General features: G+C 37.9%; 1 protein-coding gene across 1 annotated transcript in view; it reads right to left on the minus strand.

The window, feature by feature from the left end:
• Positions 1-1,009: 1,009 nt before the first annotated feature.
• Positions 1,010-25,376, minus strand: part of ZW10 (zw10 kinetochore protein) — a 31,954-nt gene continuing 7,587 nt past the window's right edge. The window contains exons 6-16 of the mRNA XM_032427996.1: positions 24,182-24,334; positions 23,456-23,647; positions 14,022-14,185; positions 13,017-13,199; positions 10,107-10,345; positions 7,749-7,820; positions 6,930-7,099; positions 5,946-6,076; positions 5,144-5,275; positions 4,138-4,340; positions 1,010-1,806 (exon numbers count right to left, since the gene is read on the minus strand). Coding sequence (XP_032283887.1) covers positions 1,686-1,806; positions 4,138-4,340; positions 5,144-5,275; positions 5,946-6,076; positions 6,930-7,099; positions 7,749-7,820; positions 10,107-10,345; positions 13,017-13,199; positions 14,022-14,185; positions 23,456-23,647; positions 24,182-24,334 — 1,760 coding nt within the window. The 3' untranslated portion in view covers positions 1,010-1,685. The remainder of the gene's footprint in view (positions 1,807-4,137; positions 4,341-5,143; positions 5,276-5,945; positions 6,077-6,929; positions 7,100-7,748; positions 7,821-10,106; positions 10,346-13,016; positions 13,200-14,021; positions 14,186-23,455; positions 23,648-24,181; positions 24,335-25,376) is intronic.

Raw genomic sequence — 25,376 nt, forward strand, 5'->3', positions numbered from 1 at the left:
CACAGCCTCAGAAGAACTGTAATGCAATTTTCTGTGCTACTGAGGGGAGGGAAAGAATGCGAAGTGTGCTTTTCAGTTACAAGAGATCCCACCCCCAAATTGCTGTACCTGTCAAGCAACAGGAATAGCTTCTATGAACAAAAGAAATCTGCTATTCGGTGTAATAGTCCTGTGATGCATTTATTTCAGTTCTGTCCTTAGTTCCCCATTCCCTCAATTGCTGAGAGAAGAATGCTACCTGAAATTGTGCGAATTTTCAAAAACAGATATTTTCTTCACCCGCGAAAATGGCTCCTTCCTCTCTCAAGAGAGACAACTCCTTTGTTCTCAAAAAACTGAAGTTGGTTCAGGCAGTTCTTTCTTCTGTGAGTTCTCATTGTAGGACACGCTCAGTATAGACAAAGGGCTTTTCATTAACCACAGCTGAGTTCTGTTATTAAAAACAAAAACGGCCTTCTTTGTTATTCTACGACCCCTATCGTAGGTAAAAGAAACACTAAACAACCGGAATAAGTAGGTAGGGGCTGGACCAGAATTGAGGGGGGAAGGCAGAACACTTGAAGACAGGAGGAAAAATCATTGTTCTTGTGTGCCAGAAATCAATGGGTTAAGCCTAAGGAAGCATGCCCACTGTACTGAAAACTTCTTCCAGGCCGGGTCTGCCTGGAGCATCTAAAAATCACACCCTTTACTCCCTTTTCATGAGAGGAAACCTTATTTCAGTATGAAGAGTCCTACAGAGGTCCAGGATAACCTAGACATAATGCATACCTCCAAAGGCTGAAAAGAGTTAAAACCAGATTAAGTTGAGCTGAAGAATTACCTATGTCCAGCAAATAAAGGACTAGGCTACAGAGCCCAGAGTTAGCATCTCGGGGCATATATATGTGCTGAAGGAACGTGATCAATTTAAAACCTTTGCCATTTGATAAGGTACAGAAACAGTGGAGTTTAATAAGGTGAAAAAAAAATTCCAACCAAGAAAACAGAGTTTAGTTGAAATAGCAAAAAGTGACAAAAATGTAAACTGAAAGGAAGTCGTAGGACTCCTAGAAATTACCAGAGGGTTATGAAGAAAGACGGTGACAAGTGAGTCCTCTGTGAGGGTCATAAATGTCAGTAAAGAGAATGGCACAGAAGACCAGAAAACTCATTGGTCTCTTTTGTCAAAGCTCCCATGTTATTAAAGACAATCACCCTTAACTCTGAAAAGCATTATTTATTGGAAAGAAATATTAAAGGAAGTCTTCTTAATTCTGGCAAGGACAAATACTGCTCCCCTACCCCCCAAAATATATCTCCCATTTGCTCACAAATTCTTCACCCTGACTCTTGGAATCCCCTGGATTCCTTGATCCAAGGCCACGGCCTACATCTCCAATGGATACAGTTCCCAGAAGGCCCAGAAGCGACATGAAATAATGCTACCCTACAGTTTCTTATCAAGGGAGGATGGCTAGAAAGTCAACAAATTGAGGTGCTTCACTTGACAGCTTATCTTAACATCCAGTTCCTCAACAAAGCCTCATACAAGCCAGAAGATAAGGTGTTCTTAGGTGAAGTCAGACTTCCGTGATATCCCAGTTCACCGAAACCAACGGATGATTCCAATTAGTCTTTAAAGCAGTAATTATGCCAAGAGAGGAATCCACACAGTCAAGACACGGCTTTCTTAGGAAGACAAGCTATTTAATCTTAGCAAGGGCAGCTGCTCTTCTTTCTGTGTTCTGGAACAAGGCACGAATTAAAGCTTTTACTTCACTGGAAGAGAATGCAGCTGCCAAGGGCCCTTTTCCATCTGCCCACCTGCAAAATAAAAGATAAAATTCAATTTCCTCTTATGTCTCTGTATAAGCAAGATTTTAAAACTGCTTCTTTCTTCCCAAATGCTTGTCTTAAATGGAAGTAAAACAAATCCTGGCATCCTTCCCCTTCTCGATGGCTCTACCACCCAATCTCTTTAATTTCTGCTTCTCCAAGACATTTTGGTAACAGCACAGTCAGATGAAGAGACCAGGTTAGGAGATAAAACTGTTCCCCCTCATTCTATACTAAGTCCTGTTTGAACTTGAGAATTATGGTCACATCCTCATATGGTTATATGGAGTCTTGGGATCAGTAACTATTTTTAAAAATGAGCCACAGGCAACAAACTTTAACCAACAAAGGACTGGTATAAAAAATACACAGCAAACTCCCATTAATCAATAATGAAATCACAAACAACTCTGTAGAATAAAGGGCAAAAACCATGAACAGGAATTTTACAATAGAAGGAAAATAAGTGATCAATAAAAAGATTCTCAACATCATTAGAATTTAGGGAAATATAAATTACAATGACAATGAACTACCATTTCACATGAACTAGCAAAAATTTCAGAGTCTCAGAATACCAAATACTGGTGAAACTGTAAAGCAACAGGATAAACCAATGAAATCTCTGTACAAGAGAATACGATAAGCAGTGAAAACAAACTATAGTTCTGCATATCATCATGAGTGAATTTCAAAAACAGACTATTAAACACAAGAAGCAAGTTATAGAAGACTCCATTCATAGAAAGTTCAAACATAAGCAAGTCTAAACTATATTGTTCAGGGATATGTGCAAATGTGGCAAAACTATAAAGAAAGGAAAGGAAATAATTAACACAAAATTCAAGATAGTGGCTGCCTGTGATGAGAAATGTCTGGAGAGGGGCACACAGGAGTCTTCACAGTACTGGTAATATTTTTCTTAAATTAGGTAATGGGTACACAAATATTTTACTTGTTTTCTTTAAATCGTAAATATGTAAATATGTTGTGTGTGTGTGTATATATATGTATACACACACATATGTATACTGTATTCCTTCATATGTGTATTTTACAATGTTAAAACATTTAAACTACATGACTAGAGGTAGTTTCTTCAGTAAGAAGTTTCCCAATTAGTTACTATCCTTAGGTTTACTGGAATCTCTAGGAGAAAAATTCTTCCTAGGCAAAAAACAAGAAGCTAAGATACACCAGTACTGTGATTATTCTCACAACAAAGAATTAATGACTATTAGGCTGCAGCAGGGTCCTTTAACAGCAGAAAGAAAATTTCTTTGCTGCTCTCTGGAGTCTTACCTAAAGACATCTTATTACTCACTAAGGACTTATAAATAACAAATAAATAAATCAAATTTTGTACTAATATAGTTGGAAGTATTTTGATGTGATTTTTGTCAAGCAGAAATCTCATTTTCATTGTTTTAGGATGGACAATACATGCTGAGAACAGCTCAGACACATCTGGGATGACTGGTCTAATACACTGGAGCATCTGTAATAAACTAATAAACCAAGCTAAAACAGGCAGACAAGTAGCTGTAAGGATGGAGATGGACCTTAAGGCCTACTCAGGGAGTTCCCTATGCAAAGTATGCACACTCATCAATAATTTACCAAGACAATAATCAAAGCATCCACGAATGTGTAACTAACCCGTATCTATTCTCTTTTGTGCAGCATCAATGACCTCTGCACACCAAGTATGATACAATAAAGCATATATTTACTGCGCACAGCAACATTAACTGATGGTCTCTGGTGTTGGGAAAAAACATCATCCACTTTACTTAAGAAAAGATGAATCCTCTCTATGTGTATGATGCTTAATCTCTAAAGCCACTGTACTCCCTGCAGAAGAACTGCTGGTCGATCAAACAGTGGTTTGATGCTGAATATTCCATACAAATAAAAGTCACTTCTCTGTTAACAAATCAAAGTCAACCTTAAAATGTATCCACTGTTGGTTAAAATGGGCAACAACTTCCATCCAGATGTCAGAAGGTTGTCCTTCCTACAAATGTTAAGATCATTGGTACAGCCTGCCAGAACGACATGTTCAAGACCAAAATATTATGAAACAAGAAGTCTTTATGTTATCAAACAGGAGAAAGTGGTAATGAGATCTACACTATTACAGACCATGCAAAGACCCCAACTACTGCAACTCAATATGAAACTCTTTCCTGAGCAAAATTAAGAAAATGAGAAAAGCATTACTATCAATGGCACTAATACTTTCCATCTTTGGAGATACAGAGAGAGAGAGAGAGAAAGAGAGGAAGAGATAACCCTCTATAAAAGGGTTATACCCACCGATCCCCAATTTCTTGCAGGCTGGCTTGTAACATCATCATCAATTCCTTGAATGGCATCCACTTTTGCACATAGACTGGAACCTCTTCTTGGTATTTCTTGTTCTTGCTTTCTTCAGACAAAGGTGCAAATACTTGGGGTCCTTCGTCCATCACTGTTTTGCATAAGGAATACAATCTATCACCATCTTCAGTAGAGATGTCCTGGTTTTGCAGAGAGGGAACACAAAAGAACAGAATTGGGCCAGCTGAGCAGTCAGGAAAGGGGAGATCTTTGGTGCATGCTGTCCAAGGGGTCAGCTACAGCAACATGTTTTCCAACCAACTTGGCACACCTTAACAGACATGAGATATCATCAGCTCTCTGACAACACTCCTCAAGCTAGAATGACACAAAATATGTTTCAACAGATTGTCAATAATTTAGTTTGCCTGCATGAAAGAGCCCATTTCTCCAGCAGAATGTTGCACCGCTTGCTGCAAAGCAGGGGATATTTTTATAAACAAGGATTTAGCCAATCTATGCTTTAGAGACATCAGCTGGCAGAGTCCAGGCAACCTGCATCTAGGCTCACATATATAATCCCAACTGCAACAGGGTGCTGGAAAAGTGGTACCTGCACCAGGCTGCATTTCACTTCACCAAATTATTTAGTTCACTTGCAAATTAAATAAATATATGACTTCATACTTTACAATACATCTAAGGACTACCCAGTTTCCAGCCTTCTCATTCATAATTCCCACGGATGCTAAAGGGAGAAGCAGTATAATCCTACTTTCTTATGTAAGTATAAAAGACAGAAATTAGCAAGTCTCCAGCAAAACAGAATTAAGACGGAACTGAAAAAAATAACAGTATAATGAGTTAGACGTAAAACACGAGCAATTTCTTCTACCATCTGTGTTGACTAGAAATGAGATTTCAACATCATTTTCTTAGTAAAGCGACAATTTGAGACAAGAACCGCCATCTCAAGTCTGGTGAGGCATCTAATGGCCCTTACCTCTAGAGCAGTGATTCTGCCAATGATCTCAGAAATTGCTGTATTGAGTAAAGTCCCCATGGCCTTGCAATATATGTTCACTGGCAGGACATCCTGCCAGACAATTCCAAGTCTCTTCAACTGGTGTAGTACCTGTCAGGAGAATACAGCTGCTGACATGAAGCTGACTATTGCCAACTCCTATTCTGCACATTCACATTCATCACATGGTTATGGGGAAAGAGGCATTATAGGAAGGTGAGGTAAAGTTATCAAAAGTATGAGCTTCTTGAATATGTCACCCTAGTGATATCCCTACTAGATGAAAAGTAGACTTATCTGAGGATGGGAAAACCACTGTAAGAAGATAAACCACACACACTGAGAAATGTACAGAATTGTGGATTTAGTATATTGTACACCTGAAACCAATATAAAGCTGCAATGTTAGTTTTCACTTCAATAAAAAATAAATAAATAAAAACCATGTGCTCATTTAAAAAAAAAAAAGAAAGAAGATGACAAATCGTGTAGGAGAGAGAGGGACACTGAGGTAAAAGCTAATATTTCAGATTTCCCAAACTGACAGACTTACTAATAACTAGTCATGTTATTGGGTGGACAGAAAGATAGCTTCCTGTTGGCTTGGTGGGATAGGAAAGGGAAAGGTCATAAGCGTGACCGTAAAAGGTACCCATATTTTCCGATGGGGGTTGTAGAGAATCAACTGAACTACCTGCTACATATTCTTTGCTGCTTAAAACACAAGGGGGAATTATCTAGAGAAAGAGTACAAATTCCAGAGCTAACAGCAGCTGCCCACCTGCCGGACTGCTTTACTTGCTGCAGAGTAATTCTCTTCATCATCCATGTTGGAAAAGTTTCTAGCACTTGATAATCTTTCCAGAAGTTCTCCTTTCTGTGCCCTCATTTGGGCCAAAAAACACTCTGTCCCTATGGTGGGGAAATAGAATAAAGAATTCTAAAAGTTGTTCAACTGCACACTACAACTCCAGGGTGGAGGAAGAGAGACAAGCATGAATCATACATTATTCTGCTTATTTGAAAACAACTGCTTGCCAGATGACATCATAAAGCTGCTCTAAGGTTACTAGAAATAATCACTTCTAAAATACATTAGCCAGTCTCTCCAAACCCACTCTCAGGATAATAAGTCTTTGCCAATAGTCTGTCCAGGGTCAGATAAGAAACATTACTTATTCAGAAGCAGCAACTACTTATTCTTCTGATATATCTACACCACCTAAGGGAAAAGTCAGGAAGTAAAAAGCTAAGTGAATCATATAGGTTCTCTGCTTTTCTTAGAATATCATTATAGTAAACATATTGATTTATCCCACATTTCATTTCTTTTGATTTTTAATAATCCCAAGTAAAGCTAGGTAGAAGAGCGGAGAGCTATCTTGAGGTTTTGCAAAAGAACAAGCAGTGACATTAGTAAGCTCTTACTGACAAAGCTAACAGAATTATCACAATACAAATCTCATTATGTGTCATTCTATTGACAGGACTCTGATTTGGTGAATTCACTGCACACCAGCAATGCAGCTTGAATCTCTAATGTACCATGAAATCATGTCTTGAAAAAGTAATACTTCCACAAAGACTGCATTCACTTTATAAAATTAAATAACCGGGAACAGTTGCAAACTAAATGCTATCCCACTTTCCAATATAGCTCAGGACCACCACCTAATTTCTCACTGCCTCATTCATAAATTACAAAGACACTACGCTGAGAAGCTGTGTAATCAGTATGTTTTCCTAAATTGAAGGTATCCGTTACCAAGTCTCCTGAAGCCAGGTACAAGATCCACAAAGGTCGTGGTGCCATCACAAAGAATGGGGGCAAGACGCAATCTGAACTGATGCCCGAGTGTCAGCAGGTGGTGAGCAATATACATACAGTTGTTGTGGTGAATGGCAGCCAACTGGGGCAGTTTCTGAAGGTTCTCCCTAGGCCAGGAGGAGGGGTGGAAAAAGAAAGAAATCACAAGTTACTGAAGCTGAGGTGGATGAAAAGTTACTTCTTTTTTAATGTACTTCTAGGCTTTAAGAACTGTCTCTCCTGTACAAATACATAACAAGGTCCAGTCTCATCACTCCCATCCCAGTCAAGCAGAGTGAGACCATTCTGCCTGAGTGCAACCTGATCCTATAATCCTATCCCAGTGATTAACAGAAAAGAAAGAGCATGGGAACCCAGATGCTGACCTGTGTGGACTCTGTACATAAACCTAGCAGAGCGGTGTACATTCCCTCCAAACTTAACACTGACCAGTCTGTGCAAGTAGGGACTTGCTTGCCCTTCTGCCAAATTCCTTTCTCACTTAGACAGGGAAGCACTAAACTCTTCTAATTCACTAGTTTTCAAATTGGCTACAGATCAGAGTCACCTGGGAAATTTTAAAACATATAGATGTTTAGACTTGAATAAATAACCAATATTCTTTCAACATGTTTTTTTCTTAAATGGTTTATTGCATTTCATTGTGAATTTCAGTAACCAAGATATTTTTGGTGGGAATATAAAATTACTGGTTTTAACCCAACTTACACTTTAGATATAGAGTACCATACAGAAATCAGAAACAGTGGCACTTACTTGTGATATGTTGGCACGACATCATGGAACAAATGGAAGATATTCCTCACTGAGTAGAAAAGTTGAATAGCACTGGAGAAAAAAAAGTTTCAACAGAAATGCATAAGGATATTAGCAATGAGATAAAAGGTCAAACTAAGTGCACATTAGTCATCACCAAAACTACAGTTCAAGAGAACACCTGGCTTTGGTCACTGCTGAAAACACCCTTAATCTAGATGGAAATATATTCTCAACCAGTATTTACTAACTAGATCGCAGTTCTAAAAACCTGGATCTATTAATAATTTTAAGAACAGCAGCATTAACCCAAAGCCTCTTTCCCATTATCAATTTGTGTTCTGCCAGTACCCAGAGTATCCCTTCAGTAACAAATGGAGCTAAGCCTCAAGCAAATGTCACCTACTCACTGACGCACTCTGCAAAGGGCAAGGTATCAATAAAGGCATTCACTTGGTTCTTTTAGAATCAGTCTGACTTTCAGCTTTCACCTTTTCTCCTCCTTACCCCAATGCAAGGAGATGAATCAACATTTCTAGGATAGAATCTAACCTCAAAATTTTCTGCCCTTTAAATCTGGCCTTAGAACACCTGAAGATTATTATTAAAATGCACTCAGAGCAAATATAAGGTCTGTACAGCTTACTTCCACATAAGACTATCTTAAACTAGGGGCGCCTGGGTGGCTCAGTCATTAAGCGTCTGCCGTCGGCTCGGGTCATGATCCCAGGGTCCTGGGATCGAGCCCCACGTTGGGCTCCCGGCTCGGCAGGAAGCCTGCTTCTCCCTCTCCCACTCCCCCTGCTTGTGTTCCCTCTCTCACTATGTCTGTCTCTCTGTCAGATAAATAAAATCTTCAAAAATAAAAAAAAAATTTAGAAAAAGACTATCTTAAACTATGTACCTTGAATAAGTAACAGGAATTCCACAAATATTTAGAAAAACAAGTCATGGTTACTATATCCCTAAAACTGTTACTACTTGATTACGATGATACCTGATGAAATTATTTCATTTTACTTTTGCTGCACGTGTTGCTATTCAAGGTTTGGTAAAGGGGAAGTGAGTCATAATGTAGTTGTGTTTTTGTCCTGTTTAAAACTATTTCTTTTGAAGGAAAGAATGCATATAGATATGCAGTACACAAAACTACTGTTTAGTGTTCTGTGTTATCAAAAAATTGCGGAAATACTGCCTTGCATCTCTAACTTCTGGGCTAGTATGTTTCAGGTGAAATAATGGTTACCCTAAATTTATTTTACCAAAGGAATATATACTTTTTTTTTTTTAAGGAATATATATATTTTTTACATGTTTTTTTCCTCCTACTTATATTTAAAACTGGATGGGCTTGTGAACACAACAATTCATTGAAGTCATGGAAATATCTTGGTAAACATGTTTCCTTTCTTTCTAGAGCAAAATAAAATAAAGGGGTTTGTTTGCATGTGGAAATAAAAATGAAAACTCTGGAAGCCCACCTGAGAGGCAATGTAGTTGAGTCAGGCCCTAACTGGGACTGTTCTCTCCTGTGCGGACAAGGAGTAAAGAACTGCTACCCACAGATTCAAACTGACGAGGCTTTTGTCACTCCGCTCTACAGCATGGGCTCCAGCCTGCCATCTCCTCCTCAATTTTGTCTAGGAGTAGGAGAGGGGCTCATGAAGCAAAGAGAGGTTCAGAACGAAATGTGGACTAGAGTTGGAGGTACCCTGAATACGGTATAGATTAAGAGAAATCATCTTGAAAGGATAAAAGCAGATCTTCAGAACATTCCATGCTTTTCCTTCTACCTTCGGCCTTCCAACCATTATTGCATTAAAAACAAAAATGTAAATTAATTATAATTAATGTAAAATAATTATAATCAAAATGTAAAATGAATGCTAAGCTAAAAGGCCAGGGCAGGCTGGAGCAGATGGTATAATGACCACTATTACCATGGCCACCAGTAATAATAAAATAAACATTTGAGTACTGATCATTTTCCAGGTAGTATTCTAAGTTCCTTACATGTGCTTTTTCATGTAACATCATTCAACTCATATAAAAGTAGAAATTAAACAAAAATTAAAAGAGCTTTTTATAAAAGAGTGATTAACAACTTTAATGTCAAAGAAACTCCATTTGTTCATCCATACACATGCTTCCATTTCTAATGTATGCTGTGAGAAGTACATGTTATTGCAAATAAAAGTGAATTATCGATATATACTTGTTTGCTGCACTGTTTTTCTAAGGAAAAAAAATATTAACTAATGGGATAAGAAAACCCAAAGAATTCCAGCTCATTTTCACAATAAATGTCTAGTTTAAATGTACATGTAACCATGTCACTGTCATTTTCAGAACTCTTACCACTGATCACTGCTCGTTGTTGCCTCTAGTAAAGTCTGATAGGCAAGTTCCATTAACTGCTTCACAGATTCACTGATGCGGCACGTGGGCAAAGAGAAGGAATGTTGGTCCAATGTATTTTCAGGTTCTAAATTCACCACCTCGTTGTATTGAGTTGTGGACATTTTCTGTACTTCTAGCTTCTCATCCTTCTCAGGACAGGGTAAGTCTGGCACACTTATCTTAGAATCAGGAGTAATCTAAGATTCAAACATAAAACACAGAAAATGTATTGTCCTCAGAATAGTTCAAGCGCAAGCATACAGAGAGGAGTAAGATGCTGGTGGACTTGCACGACGACCAAGTTGTGGCTCTACAGAGTAATCAAAAGATTTGAGTAAATACAGAAATTATTTTAATGACTGCTTGATTTTGAGTGACAGCATGTCCTAAGAAATAAAAAATTGCCTTTACTTGTGCCATTCTTCCATTTCTTCTGTGTACTCTTCATATTGGTGGAAAGAGCAAAGCTGTGAAACTGGCCCAAGATTTCAGGTAAATGAAAGGACCTTCAAAAATCATCTTTCTGGGGTGCCTGGGTGGCTCAGTCATTAAGTGTCTGGCTTCGGCTTAGGTCATGATCCCAGGGTCCTGGGATCGAGCCCCATATCAGGCTCCCTGCTCCTCGGGAAGCCTACTTCTCCTTCTCCCACTCCCCGTGCTCGTGTTCCCTCTCTCGCTATGTCTGTCAAATAAATAAAATCTTAAAAAAAAAAAGAAAATCATCTTTCTCAGACTAGACTACTAAAATACTGCAGACCAGTATAATTTTGTGTTCTGTTGTCATTAAACAAATTATTCCCCACCAGCAACATGTATTGGCTTAGTCTAAGAAATAACCCATTCAGGCTAGCATACCTCCACTAAACAAAAAAAACTTCAAACCAAAACCAAAAAAGCTTCCCTAACATTTATATGGAATGAAAATTCCGGGGCACCTGGGTGGCTCAGTCGTTAAGCGTCTGCCTTCGGCTCAGGTCATGATCCCAGGGTCCTGGGATCGAGCCCCGCATTGGGCTCCCTGCTCAGCGGGGAGCCTGCTTCTCCCTCTCCCTCTGCCTGACGCTCCCCTGTTTGTGTGCACCCGTGAGTGCTCTCTGTCAAATAAATAAATAAATAAATAAATAAATAAATAAATAAATAAATAAAATCTTAAAAAAAAGAAAAGAAAATTCCTAGACTTATCAAAACCTACTGAAAGAACACTAGGCTGCTAGTCTGGAAACATCAGTATTATTTTTTACCTTGACTTTTAACAAAGTCATTTAACCTCTCTGGACCTCAATTTTCTTGTTGTAAAATGAAGAAATTGCACTACAATAACGGTCTTCAAACTTTATTTTCCGAAGATGCCAGAGGGGCCAAAAAATAAAAGAGACTAAGCAGGTGGGAGCAGCAGGTTCCACCGCAAGAGCAGCAGTCCTGCTCTGCACATGCTCGACTTCCCCACAAAGTTTCTAACAGAAAAAGCTCCAAGTCTAATAAAAATGTTTACGTCATCAAATTTGCCTTCCTGATCTACAAAATGGTATAAAAGTATCTATTTCAAAGGGCTATTAAGAAGTTTAAATGAGAATACAAATGTCTGGGAGCCAGCAGTCAAATTTATGGCAAAGATAGTAGAAGAAAAAATATAATTATAGAGATGATGAAAAGATGCTAATGTTTGTCTGAAAAACAGTGGACCCAAAATACACATGACCCAATGAAGTGATTTCCTGAGGAAGGTGAGGGAACCCATAATGGAAGAATATAAGATCTAGTCTGGTATCTGTGAGATTAAAATGTCAAAACAAGGGGCGCCTGGGTGGCTCAGTCGGTTAAGCATCTTCGGCTCAGGTCATGATCCCAGGGTCCTGGAATCGAGTCCGGCATTGGGCTCCCTGCTCAGCGGGGAGCCTGCTTCTCCCTCTCCCACTCCCCCTGCTTGTGTTCCCTCTCTCGCTCTCTGTCAAATAAATAAATAAAATCTTAAAAAAAAAAAATGCTTACAACTCATTAAAAAAAAAAACAACAACCCAAAATACCTCAAAATGTGTTAAAATCTGTGCACTTCAAAGGGCTAATGAACTATTTTGCTGGGTGGACACAGTAACAGAGTACCCCCAAGGAAAAGGGAGGATCACAAGAGAAAGGTTAGAGGGAAGAAGAGCCTAGTTCCTATCACTGTGACAGGAGAAAAATGGCTGAGGAATTTTCTATTAAGGGACTACCTTAGTCTATGTTTTACTTTAATCTAAGTAATACCTTACATTTACCAAATATTTTATGTACGTAAAATTTGAGAGGAAAAAAAAAGAAAAGAAAATACACAGACTTATCTAAGGTCAAAGAAGTAAATTACCCTTCGTGCAAATTAGAGAGCCCCCTGACTTTGTAGATAATTGTTGATACCCTACAAAGACTCTATCTTTTTTGTTTCACTACTTTGATTGTAAAACTAGTGCCTCTGTTAGCTTAAGAGATGAAGTCAACATTTTCACAACAGGGTATAATCTCTGGACATAATGAAGCCCAATTATATCTGTCACAAAATTGTGTCCTAAAAACTCAAGTACTGAAGTTGAGAAAAATCTACATAGGTTGATATACATTCTAATTTCAACAACAGAAATCTATTATATTTACATGGGTTTTTCAATGTACACAACGCTTTCATGTGCACTATCTCATCCGGGCCTCATGGTATCCTAGGAAAGACACAGGTATCAGGACCACCTGAGAGATGAGAGAACTTACTGTTGGAAGATGAGAACTTCTCCCAGTGAGCTCAGCAACTGTCATGCTCTCTCCCGCTCTACCAAATTTGTCTCAAAAATGCACACCACTTCCTAAAGACAAGGTAATACACATTAAGATAAGCCCCAGTACCTTCACAGTGTTGTGAATTTCAGAGGTCATCAGGTTTCTCGCTGCCACAATCACATCCTGACATTTCTTGTTAGCAAAATGAGAATTGATGTTACGGGCATATTTCAGCAAATCCGTAGTATCTCCTTTTAAAAACCTCATCTCCTTGAGGGCATTTTCAAATTCTTCAGTGGACTGTATGATCTGAGAAAGACAGACAAAGGGGAAAAAAAAGAATTATATACACATAGTCCATTCCAGTATTAAAATTTCAAATCCAGGGTGCCTGGGTGGCTCAGTTGGTTAAGCAACTGCCTTCGGCTCAGGTCATGATCCTGGAGTCCCGGGATCGAGTCCCACATCGGGCTCCCTGCTCGGCAGGGAGTCTGCTTCTCCCTCTGACCCTCCTCCCTCTCACTCTCTCTCATGCTCTCTGTCTCTCGTTCTCTCTCTCACAAATAAATAAAATCTTAAAAAAAAAAAAAAATTTAAAAAAATAAAAAAAAATAAAAAAAATAAAATAAAATTTCAAATCCAAAGTAACAAGGACCAGCTGGTCATTTAAGTTTTACAACAGACCAGCAGTTAGCAGGCATACACATATTAGACATTCTCCCAGCCCTAAGTTCATTAGGAATAGCACCTTCAATATAAACTTCGGATTCTACTGAGTAAAAGTGCGAAGATCTCTAAAATAAATACACTTATTTCAGTGTTCAAGGAAATGCTAAAAAGAAGCAAAAAGTAGAATGTTACATAGTAGCTACTACAGTTGACATGCGTATAAAAGAACAATTGTTTCTCAAAGGTATCTCACTAACAAAAATATACTTAAAAAGAAAAACATTCTTCCCAATCAAAAGGTAGAAAGCAAGGAGAGAAATAAGTAATAGGGAATTTGCTTCCACTCCCTATTAATAATTTCCTTAAAGATGTCGCTGAAGAGCAAAAGGTCTCCCAGGAAAAACAAGACACCAATACGCACCTACAGTCTCTCATAACCTTCTGTGATCTCTCCGCACTCACCTCTTCATACTGCTGTAACTTGCTGCTATTAGTTGGGATAGAATAAACCAAACAGTTTTTAATGAGGCACTCAGACAAGTCCTCCCAGATCATGTCACCAAGCATCTCAGCCAATACAATCTTAGATGTTTTTTCATTTTCTAGGTCAGTATCAAGAGGTAAATCTGAATCAAAAGAAAAAGTTTTAAACAAGAAACCATTCACAGTTCAGATTATGCTCAAGTTCCCTAGTTTTCTAGAATTCTTTAATTTTAGGATGGGGAAGAAAACAGCACAGATAATTTTACAGCTATCTCAAGTGCCTGCGTGGGACAAAGCATGACATACAATTATTACTTTATTTTCATTGCTCAACTGAAGAGTCTGCACTGTATTACTGCCTGTACTCTACAATAATAAAGTATTAAGCCATCTACACTCTACAGTAATCATCTACTGCTAATCTACTGATCTGATTATATGACAAGCACTCAGAAGTTCTGCATACCAAGTTGAAACTCATTTAGAATAAAACCCCAGTTCTTTAATAATGAATAAACATCCTCTGTCATCTCTCCCTAGGATCTGCATGTTTATCCTAAGTAAAATATCAATAAACACCTTACATTACAGCGTAATACCTAACCTAGCAAACGGAATACTTCAGAAGCCTCTCTACAGTGTATCATATGATGGGTTTTTTTCCCAACACACTTTAACAGAGTTATTTAAAATATAATATTAATTACATAAATAATAGTTAAGAATCAGTGACCAACGAAGAGGGAAAAGGAACCATAAAAGAGACAAGCTATTTTTTTTTTAAAGATTTTATTTATTTGAGAGACAGAGATAGCGAGAGAGAGCAGGAGCGGGGAGGAGAGGAAGAAGCAGACTCCCACTGAGCAGGGAGCCCCACGTACAGCTTGAACTCAGGACCCCAGGATCATGACCAGAGCCCAAGGCAGACGCTTCACCAACTGAGCCACCCAGGCACCCCAAGGGACAAGCTATTTTTAACCTCGTTCCAATTCACCAAGGAAGGCCTTAGGGGATAAGAACCTTAAAAAAAAAAGTGAAGCATATTATCTCAGAGCCTTGAGAAACTTAAAATGTCTAAAATCTATTCCTGCACAGCCACTGGCCACATTTTGCTGCTGAGCACTTGAAATGTGGTGTGACTGAGGAATTGAATTTTTTAAATTTTTAATCGGTTTCAATTTCATTTTATTTATTTATTTTTTAAAGATTTTATTTATTTATTCATAAGAGAGAGAGACAGGCAGAGGGAGAAGCAGGCTCCCCGCTGAGCAGGGAGCCTGATACGGGACTCGATCCCAGGACCCTGGGATCATGACCCCAGCCGAAGGCAGACGCTTAACCATCTGAGCCACCCAGGCGCCCTCAATTTCATTTTAAAAATGGAAGCAAGGGGGGCACCTGGGTGGCTCAGTCGGTTAAGCATCTGACTCTTGATTTCCGCTCAGGTCGTGATCTTGGGTTGTGAGATGGAGCCCTGCATCTCTCTCCCTCTCCTGCCCCTTACCCCACTTGCATGCTCTCTCTCTAAACAAACAAACCAATAAAAAAATAAACAAACAAAATCTTTAAAAAAATGGAAGCAAGGGTGTGTGATTATAAAAAGAGAGCACAAAGCAGCTTGTGGTGTTAGAATAGTCCATATCTTGATTAAAGTGGTGGCCACATGGATCTACGTGTGATAAAACTACACAAAACTATACACACACACACACACACACACACAAATGAATGCAGGTGAAACCGGAACAAGCTCTGTGAATTGGACCATCGTCAGCTTGCCGGGTGTGACATCGTACTATGGGTACACAGGATGTTAACACTGAGGAAAATGGCTGAAGGGTACATGGGACCGCGGTACATTTTTTGAATAAAAATCTTAAAGTAAAAGAAAAAAAAGGAAGTAGTGTAGTTTTCTGTTAAGCACAACTTCGTTGTTTCGATCAGACTGCAATGTCACTTGAACCACTGCACCGCATAAGCAATTATGTTGTCTGTACTGCTCATGGCAGGCACACAAGTCATTTCCAGCACGGCACACGAACATATAACCAATCCCATCAGTGTAAACAGATTCATTCCATTCGAATTATTTTTTTTCTATGCACCAATGTAACACTGTAATGCGTTTATCTGAATATTTATGCATACAGCACAAGCTACAATGGTACCTATATAAACTGTAAAAGGCAATTAAATAGAAATACTTAATCATGATATAATTATTTTTCTAAGTTTAAGAAAAATAACTATGGACAAGGTATGCTACCGATGCAGAATTAAGTGAAGATGCAAAAGCGAGTAGAATCATGGGAACAGTAAAGGAAAAAAAAGAGAGACTGGAAGAAAATGTCACAAATTTCACAATAAATGGCAGCTGCAATTTACTAACACAGAGCAAAACAAAAAAACCTGCCTTTCTTTTAAAGATAATAAAGTAAACAATACTAAGAGACATTTCAGCTAGTATCATAAACATTTCATCATACTATTAAAAAGTACTCTATTCTTAGTTTTTTATTAAGAAAGGGTACTGAGTTTTGTCATATTTTCCATATCTAATGATGTGACCCCTTTTAATATGCTGACATAATAAACTGGTTGATAGCTTTCTTATGCTAAACACCTCTGTACTCCTAGAATAAACAATGTCTCCTTTTTAAAGGTACTGTTGGGTTTAATTTACATATTTTGTGTTTGCATTTATAAGCCAAAGGTAAAATCATTGGACAGTGTGTTCTCTGTGTATAAACTATCATTATTACATTTTGGTATTAAGTTTATTCTGTTTGGGGCTTCTTTGAGATTTTATTTATTTGAGAGAGAGAAAGCATGAGAGAGAGCATGAGCAGGGGGCAGGGGCAGAAGGAGAGGGAGAAGCAGGGTCCCCACTGAGCAGGGAGCCCAATGTGGGGCTCAATCCCAGGACCCTGAGATGATGACCTGACCGGAAGGCTGACTAAGCCACCCAGGTGCCCCTATGCTGGTTTTTAAAAACTTAAGTAGGACATATTCATCTTTGTTTCTAATGACCAAAAGAGTTTGATTAACACAGGGATTATCCAGAAATTGAAATATACACAGAATTTAGCTACAAACTTTCTGTGCCTGATGGTGGCCTTTTCAGTGGCAAGTCTTTAACAACCTTTCAAATTTCTTCTACAATTATTTGTTATGTTCAGAGTTTCTACTCCTTGGTAAAAATCTGTAACTGACACTTTCTAGAAAATCATTCATGGGAAAAGCAAAACTTGCTTGTTATGACAAGTCCCAAAACACTAAGATTTATAAAGAAAAAGCCAAATTTTCCCTATCCATACCCACAAGCTTCTCTCTCCATGCCCAAGTGACCAATGTTAGGATTTTGGTTTGTATTCTTCCTCCCTTACATTCATACTATATATATATAAAACATTCATAACCATATATATACATGGTTTTTACACACATATATACACACATGCACATTCCTTGATGTGGACTGAATTGACAAATACACACCCCTTGAAATGGACTGAATTGTACACTCTCCCCTACAATTTATATGTTGAAGCCTTAACCCCCAATGTGACTGGATTTGGAGATAGGGCCTGGCCTTTAAAAAAGTAACTGAGGTTAAATGAGGTCATTAGGGAGGGGCCCTAATCCAATATGACTAGTGTCCTTATAAGAAGAGGACGAGACACCAGGGATGCACTCCTACAGAGGACAGGCCAGTGAGAAGGCTGTCTGCAAGGCAAGGAGAGAGGACTCAGGAGAAACCAAATCTGCTAAAACTTCATCTTGGACTCCCAGCCTCCAAAACTGTGAGAAAATAATTTGTTAAGTCACACAGCCTGCCGCACGTTATGGCGGCTCCAGCAAACCAATACAATACTCATATAAGGGACAGCTTTCTTTTTTATAAAAATGGGTTCAGGCCATAGATTTTACACTTAACTTTTTTACCACTTAAAAACAGATCATGGCCATCTTTTAAATCAACATATCCAGCTCTACTTCATTTCTTTTCCATAGCTGCAAAATGTGCCATAGTACGGCTCAAACGTAAGTTATATAACCATTCCTCAAATGAGGCACAGTCCAGTGTGCAAGGATACAACACTACTCACACACACAAACATATAACCTATTGGTATCACTTCTGTAGAGAATTAAATAGTGGAATACCTAGGTCAAAGGGATGCATATTTTAGATTTTACTATACATATACTATATAGTAGAGCTTCACAGTATTTTCTACAAAGCACTCACAAAAAGCAATGAAGGAGACTATCTTTCCGCTTTCTTACCAGAAGTGTCTCACTCAGAATCTTAATGTCTGCCCTAAGGATGAAAGTTCACCTTGACGGTGTGATTTCTATTCCCCTACTAGGGAGGTTAAGCAACACATTTTTACGTTTATTAACAAATTGCACCTTCTCTTCCATGAATTGCCTATTCAAATTTTTTGCCTATTTTTCTATTACTAATGTTCTCTTTTTCTTTGGAAAAAAGTCCTTATACTAATGCCTTGTCTGTCAAACATTTTACAAGAATTTTCTTCCAGTTCACTATTGTCTTTTGCCTTTGTTTACTGTACTGTTTGCCAGACAGAATTTAACATTTATACGTAGTCAAATTTGTCAGTCCTTCCCTTTATGCATTCTGAACTTCCTCAGACTATTCACATCTCCTAAATTTCCTTCTAACATTTTTGTTGTTGTTGTTGTTTCACATGGAGGGCTTTAACTCATCTTGAATTTACTTCAGTATGAACTATGAAGCAGGAATCTAACTTTGTTTTATGGCACAGATAGCCAATTTTGCTAGCACCATTACTAAATGAACTGTCTGTCCCACTAAACTGAAATGTGACTTTGATCAAACATCAAGTTCTCATTTATCCTGGCTCTACTTCTGGACTCTTTTTCATTCCATTAATTTCCTTGTACCAAGAACATAGTTTTAATTTTTAAATTGTCCCACTAATGTTTCTTAAATCATTATTGGCAATTCTCCAAATCTATTTTTGATATAAGCTTTAGAGTACTTTATTGAGTTTGAAAATATATAATGGGTATTTGGAAATGTATTAAACTTATACACTGTTTTGGAATGAGCTGACAATTTTATGAAACGGTCTTCTAATCCACAACAGCCTCCTTCTACTCAGGTTTTACTTTATGTCCTTCAAAGTTTTATGGTTTTCTTCACATATGTCCTCCTCTTTCTTATTAAACTTATATTTAAGAATTTCACAGATTTTGTTAGCACTATAAATATCTTTACATTTTAATATAACTGATTAGTGCACAAAAATATTGATTTTTATACCTTCACACTGTATCTAAACAATGACTAAATTTTTATACGATTAATTTAAATATAAAGAAAATATAATTTAAATTATAAATTTAACACAATTTATAATCATTAATTATAAAAGTTTTAGTAGAGTCTTTTGGTTTCCTATGTATGCAATTATATCATTTATACATAAAAATAATTTCTTCTCTTTATTTTAATATTCATACTTATTTTCTCTTCTTTGCATTAGCACAACCCCTAAAACAATACCAAAGAATATTAATGGTAGCATGCATTCCCGACTTACAACTGATTTTAATGGAAATAAAGTTTTTAATCCTTTAATAGAATGCTTTTTGTTGGCTTTTAGAAGCAATTAGTTTTAAAACCAATCATTCCTTTAAAAATTCAATACAATAAAGTATGACATAATTATGCAAAGTGATCTATTACATAGCTCTATAATTTACTTACTCATTTCCCTATTCTTCAAAATTTCATTACTTTCCAGTATTTCAGTATTATAAGTAACATTATGATGAACATCCTTATACATAGTTTTATATATTTAAGATTATTTCTGGGCGCCTGGGTGGCTCAGTCCGTTAAGCGTCTGCCTTCGGCTCAGGTCATGATCCCAGGGTCCTGGGATCGAGTCCCGTATCGGGCTCCCTGCTCTGTGGGGAGCCTGCTTCTCCCTCTCCTCCCCACTTGTGCGCTCTCTCTCTATCTCTGTCTCTCTCTCTCTCAAATAAATAAAATCTAAAAAAAAAAAAAATTTTAATAAAAAAAAAGATTATTTCTGTAGGGCAGATTCCTGTAAGTTGAGATCTTGGTTCAAAGGATTGAAACATATTAAGACTTTTTATATATTTTGCCAAATTCTTTCCAAATTTTCTTTTTCCTCTTTTAAAAACTCCTTTGTGGGGCGCCTGGGTGGCTCAGTCATTAAGTGTCTGCCTTCGGCTCAGGTCATGATCCCAGAGTCCTGGGATCAAGCCCCGCATCAGGTTCCCTGCTCGGCGGGAAGCCTGCTTCTCCCTCTCCCACTCCCCCTGCTTGTGTTTCCTCTCTCGCTGTGTCTCTCTCTCTCAAATAAATAAATAAATCTTTAAAAAATAAATAAATAAAATAAATAAATAAAAACTCCTTTGTGAGGGGCGCCTGGGTGGCTCAGTCGGTTAAGCATCTGCCTTCAGCTCAAGTCATGATCCCACTCCACATCAGTCTCCTTGCTCAGCCAGAAGCCTGCTCTCCCTCTCCCTCTGCCCTCCCCGTGCTCATGCTCTCTCTCTCTGTCAAATAAATAAAATCTTTTTAAATAAATAAATAATTAAACAAATAAAATAAAAGCTCCTTTGTGTACACCTGAAGCTAATATAACATTGTAGGTTAACGATACTGGAATTAAAATGAAATAAAATTTAAAAAAATTAAAGCTCCTTTGTTGTTGGTATAACAATGCTTTCTAAGAAAGAAAACTTTGAAGGAAAAATACAGATTTAAAAGGTGAAAAGAAGAGCATATAACCAAAGGCAAACATAAGAGGAAGGGCAAAAGCCCTTAGGAAGTTTCAGAATAACCAAAATCCAAAGAAAAGAGAGGATTCCAAAAAGAACTAAGGACTCAAAATAGAATTTTCAGATTATATTTATATCAAGAAGATGAAGGAAGGGAATGAATGCTGACTGACGGATATCAAAAAGAACACAAAATTCCTAAACTCGTTCTTTTATTCTCTTCTTTGTCAAAGACAGTGATCTCTAAACCGGAAGGGAAACAATAAATGGTAAAAGAGAAACTAGAGCCTAAAATGCATAAAGAGTTGAGCTGTCTTCTGCTCTGAATATCCTAGATATAAGAAAACTTACAAATAGATCAACAGGTATAGTACTGATTACTCTAATGGAGCGAAGTAGAACTGTAAAGAGGTCTCTACCAGAACTCCCCGGAGCACCTCCGGACTGTAACCCTACCCCAGGCAACAATATCATCACGGACTCAGATGAAACTATATGAAAGCATGGGTATCAATTATGCATGCGACATGACGGGGAAAGGACAGTAAACACACTGCAAAATTTTATCAAGTAAAATTTAACAAAGATTAATGTTAATTCCAAAAAGTCAAGTCTAAGATGGGAGAGCAGCAGTTTGCATTGCATTAAGTAGGACACAGGATTTTCATTTAGATTAAGCTCAGTGAGTTAACTGTGTAATAAATAAAAAGCCTTTGGCTATACTCACAGAAGCATGGAACTGAGAATGAGGGCATGAATGCTCCCAAACTACTCTGAATTAGTTCACACTATAATACTTTGTTCTGTTTTGAATACCATACTTTAAGTAAAACTATAGAAGAAATGGAATATATTCACAGACGAGCAATGAAAATAAGAACTTAAAACTATGTCATTCAAAAAAACCTAAGGATGTTGATACTGGTGGTAAGATACAAAGGAAGTAACAGCTACCGTAAAGAATTTAAAAGTCCATCGTGGGTAACAGGAATTAGACATGTTCGATATGCTACACACAGCAGAAATAGCCTCAATAAAGCAGGCATTACAGAGCAATGTATTCTGAACAAATTTTGTAAACAACTACCTTGAAGATTTAATTTGCAAAATGGAGGCTTTGCTAATAGTATTTACTATCGATATAGGACACATGATTTTTTTAAAAAAACAAACAAAAACTCCCTAAAACTCAGAGCTGCCCAGAGGCAGACAGAATGCACGCATCAAGGGGAAGTGCCCCCCCCCCCCCCACTAACAGTGCTCAGCTGCCTATGTGACCCACAGAGAGAAGACTCAGGCATCAGAGATCTCTGGTTCTTCCTAATCCTTGGGTACTTTGTTTACAACTTTGTTTATACCTATGTATTATTTCCCTAAGTGAAGGAACAAGAAAACTACCTTGGATTTCTGCAGTTTATACAAGTCTGAAGATGTTTTCTCCTTCTCTGCTACTGTTAAAACTAGAACCAGTTCCTTCCTTTACACAGAAATTATTTTATATAAATAAACTAAATGACTGCCAGGAAAGCATACAAACAACACCAGCAGTTTTTTAATTTTTTCTACATCAAGAATGTTTGACTATTTAGTAAGACAACTGAGAAAAGCATAAAGTCAAAATAAACAAAAAATAAATAAATTTTTTAAAAAGAAGGTAAGTCAAATAACTAAAAAATAGTATTAAAACACCAGAAAAACTTTATTTTTAATAGTATGACAACCAAAAAAATTATTCAAAGCAATACAGAAACTGGCTATTTCAATCATGAATACATAAAGATCTAAACAATAGGCTAAGACGGAATGTAATTTATTTCTTATGTTAAATCTAGTTTGTTTCTATCAGATTAATGGGGATTTTCCTATTGAAATACATAGAACTTGGTTCAGGGCGCCTGGGGGGCTCAGTCGGTTAAGCTTCCGACTCCTGATTTTGGCTCAGTCATGATCTCAGGGTTGTGAGATGGAGCCCTGCCCTGGGTGTGGAGCCTGCTTAAAATTCCCTCTCGCTCTCTGCCCCTCCCCCCACCTCTTTGTCTCGCTCTCTAAAAAACAAACAAGAGGGCCCCTGGGTGGCTCAGTTGGTTAAGCGACTGCCTTGGGCTCAGGTCATGATCCTGGAGTGTCCCAGGATCGAGTCCTGCATAAGGCTCCCTGCTCAGCGGGGAGTCTGCTTCTCCCTCTGATCCTCCCCCCTCTCGTGCTCTCTCTCTCTCTCAAATAAATAAATAAAATCTTAAAAAAAGAAAAAAGAGTACTTAGTTCATCTCTGCTTCTCCCATAATTAAAGCAAGAGTCCCAATATGTGATGTTACTAGAAGTCCAGTGAGAGAAGTAGATCCTAGAATTCAACTAAATATTACAAATACAGAATCTGGGGTAGCACTGGTGACCCTATTTTCAATATAGGGAGAAGGAATGTAAAGCAGAGCAAGAAATAAGCAGGTGATCACTTTACTCCTATAGCATAATTTACTCACCTCCAATCCTCTATACATTCAGATTAGGGGCATTTTTATCTACTTTAAAATAATATTTACTTTTAAAAACAATGTTGACTTTTCCCAAATATAAAACTATAAAAGCACTACCTTGGGGATACAGACCTAGAAGTTGTTTCTGGAGCACTTCCAGTACCAGTCTGATCTTTGCAAAAACTTCAGACGGTGACGGATGTTCCAAGTCAGTCATTACAGATTCAAAACGAATAATAATGATGTTAGGCTGGCTTTCTATAATAGCATAAAGGGATGGGCAAGATGCCAGAGGCCTAAGGATATACTTCAGCAGCATCTGACCTGAAAAATTATATGAACATTCATCAGAAATCACTGGAACAAACTTATAAAAAGCAAGCATGCCCCCCCCCACCAAAGGATCTTTGAACCTAACAATAAAAATATGTATCGTTTGACATCACACACCACTCGTTATGCACTGCAGGTTTTCCCACTGAAGTTCCCTAGACAGTCTACAGATTTTTATTTAAATCATTCAAAAAGTCAAATTAAATAAATAGCAGTAGCTGGTTTCCTGCTCAGTGGAGAGTCTGCTTCTCCCTCTCCCTCTGCCTGCCTCTCTGCCTACTTGTGCTCTCTGTCAAATAAATAAATAAAATCTTTAAAAAAAGGAAAAAAGAAAACTCAAGAAAGGATCCAAGCCCTTAATAAAAAGGGTAGTATTTATGAGAATTCCATTTGACGAATCATAAGGCCAAACCTAGGATCCATCATCAATATTATCTAGAGAATATTTTATAAACTTATCTGTCATTCCATTAATACCAAACATTCTGAGATTTCATGAAAATGAAACAAAGTAGTATGCCTTACTAAATGATTTAAGCTTCATTTGTAGCTCCCCAAGAATAGAAAATGCTAGGAGGACAGAACTGATTGGTGGCACAGGGGTCTTCTCTTCTTTCTGAGATTGTTCAATGCATAAATGAAGTTCTGTTTGTAGGCAAGATTCCAAGTTGCTGGTATCTAAGAAAAAGGGAGAAAACATCAGCTGTCTCAGCAATACAAGATATTCCCACTTCTATTCCTCAGAGCTCATTCTCTATTGAGATTCCTAAATATGTGGTTGTATTACAATACACTTCCAATGTAACCAAATTTTTATTATGACATACGTGTCCTTGGCATCACTTTAAAACGAGAAATGACTGTTTTTGGTATATTCAAAGAACCAAACTAAGTGCAAAAGCAAGATGATGTGCCTAATAAATGCTTATTAAATATGTATTGAGTGGAGGTAAAGAATGACACACAAGGGGTCGCCTGGGTGGCTTAGTCAAGCATCTGCCTTCGGCTCAGGTCACGATCCCAGGGTCCTGGGATCGAGCCCCGCATCGGGCTGCCCCCTCAGCGGGAGCCTGCTTCTCCCTCTCCCACTCCCCGTGCTTGTGTTCCCTCTCTCGCTGTGTCTCTCTCTGTCAAATAAATAAATAAAATCTTTAAAAAAAAAAAGAATGACACATGAGGTCCCAGTTTCACTTAAGATCTCCTTAATGTTTTTCCTTACTGAGTATAGAAAATAGCCTGCCTAATAAGTTTAACAAGAAGGGTGTATAATAACAAAGAATTAACACGCCTCCTATCTTCTCTTAATTTTAGTCTGCCTGCAAATATAGCCCAAAATTTTCTAGATTACTTCCTTCAAAATAACTGAAATACATACACGTGTGTGTGTGTATATACGTACATACATACGTATTTAATGAATTTGGAGGCCCAAGTGGATACGGGAAAGGGGTTGGGGGAAGACTGAAACAAAACTAAATTTCAAGATTCAATACCAGAAAATATACCAGGTGTAATGGCATGTCCTTTACATATAGTCTCAGAGGTTCTACTCTGTGTAAACCAGACATCAAAGACAGCTGGCACCTAGACTGAGCAGAGAGCCTGAGAGCCAAGCAGCGTCATGCAAAGCCAGGGCCAAAGTAATCCTATTTCTTCATCTTGCAAAGCACCCAGTATCTCATGATTCTGCCACCATTTTTCCCCGAGGACTGAAAAAAAC

Source organism: Phoca vitulina, unplaced genomic scaffold, assembly GCF_004348235.1.
Source record: "Phoca vitulina isolate PV1807 unplaced genomic scaffold, GSC_HSeal_1.0 scaffold38, whole genome shotgun sequence".
Classification (NCBI taxonomy): Eukaryota; Metazoa; Chordata; class Mammalia; order Carnivora; family Phocidae; genus Phoca; species Phoca vitulina.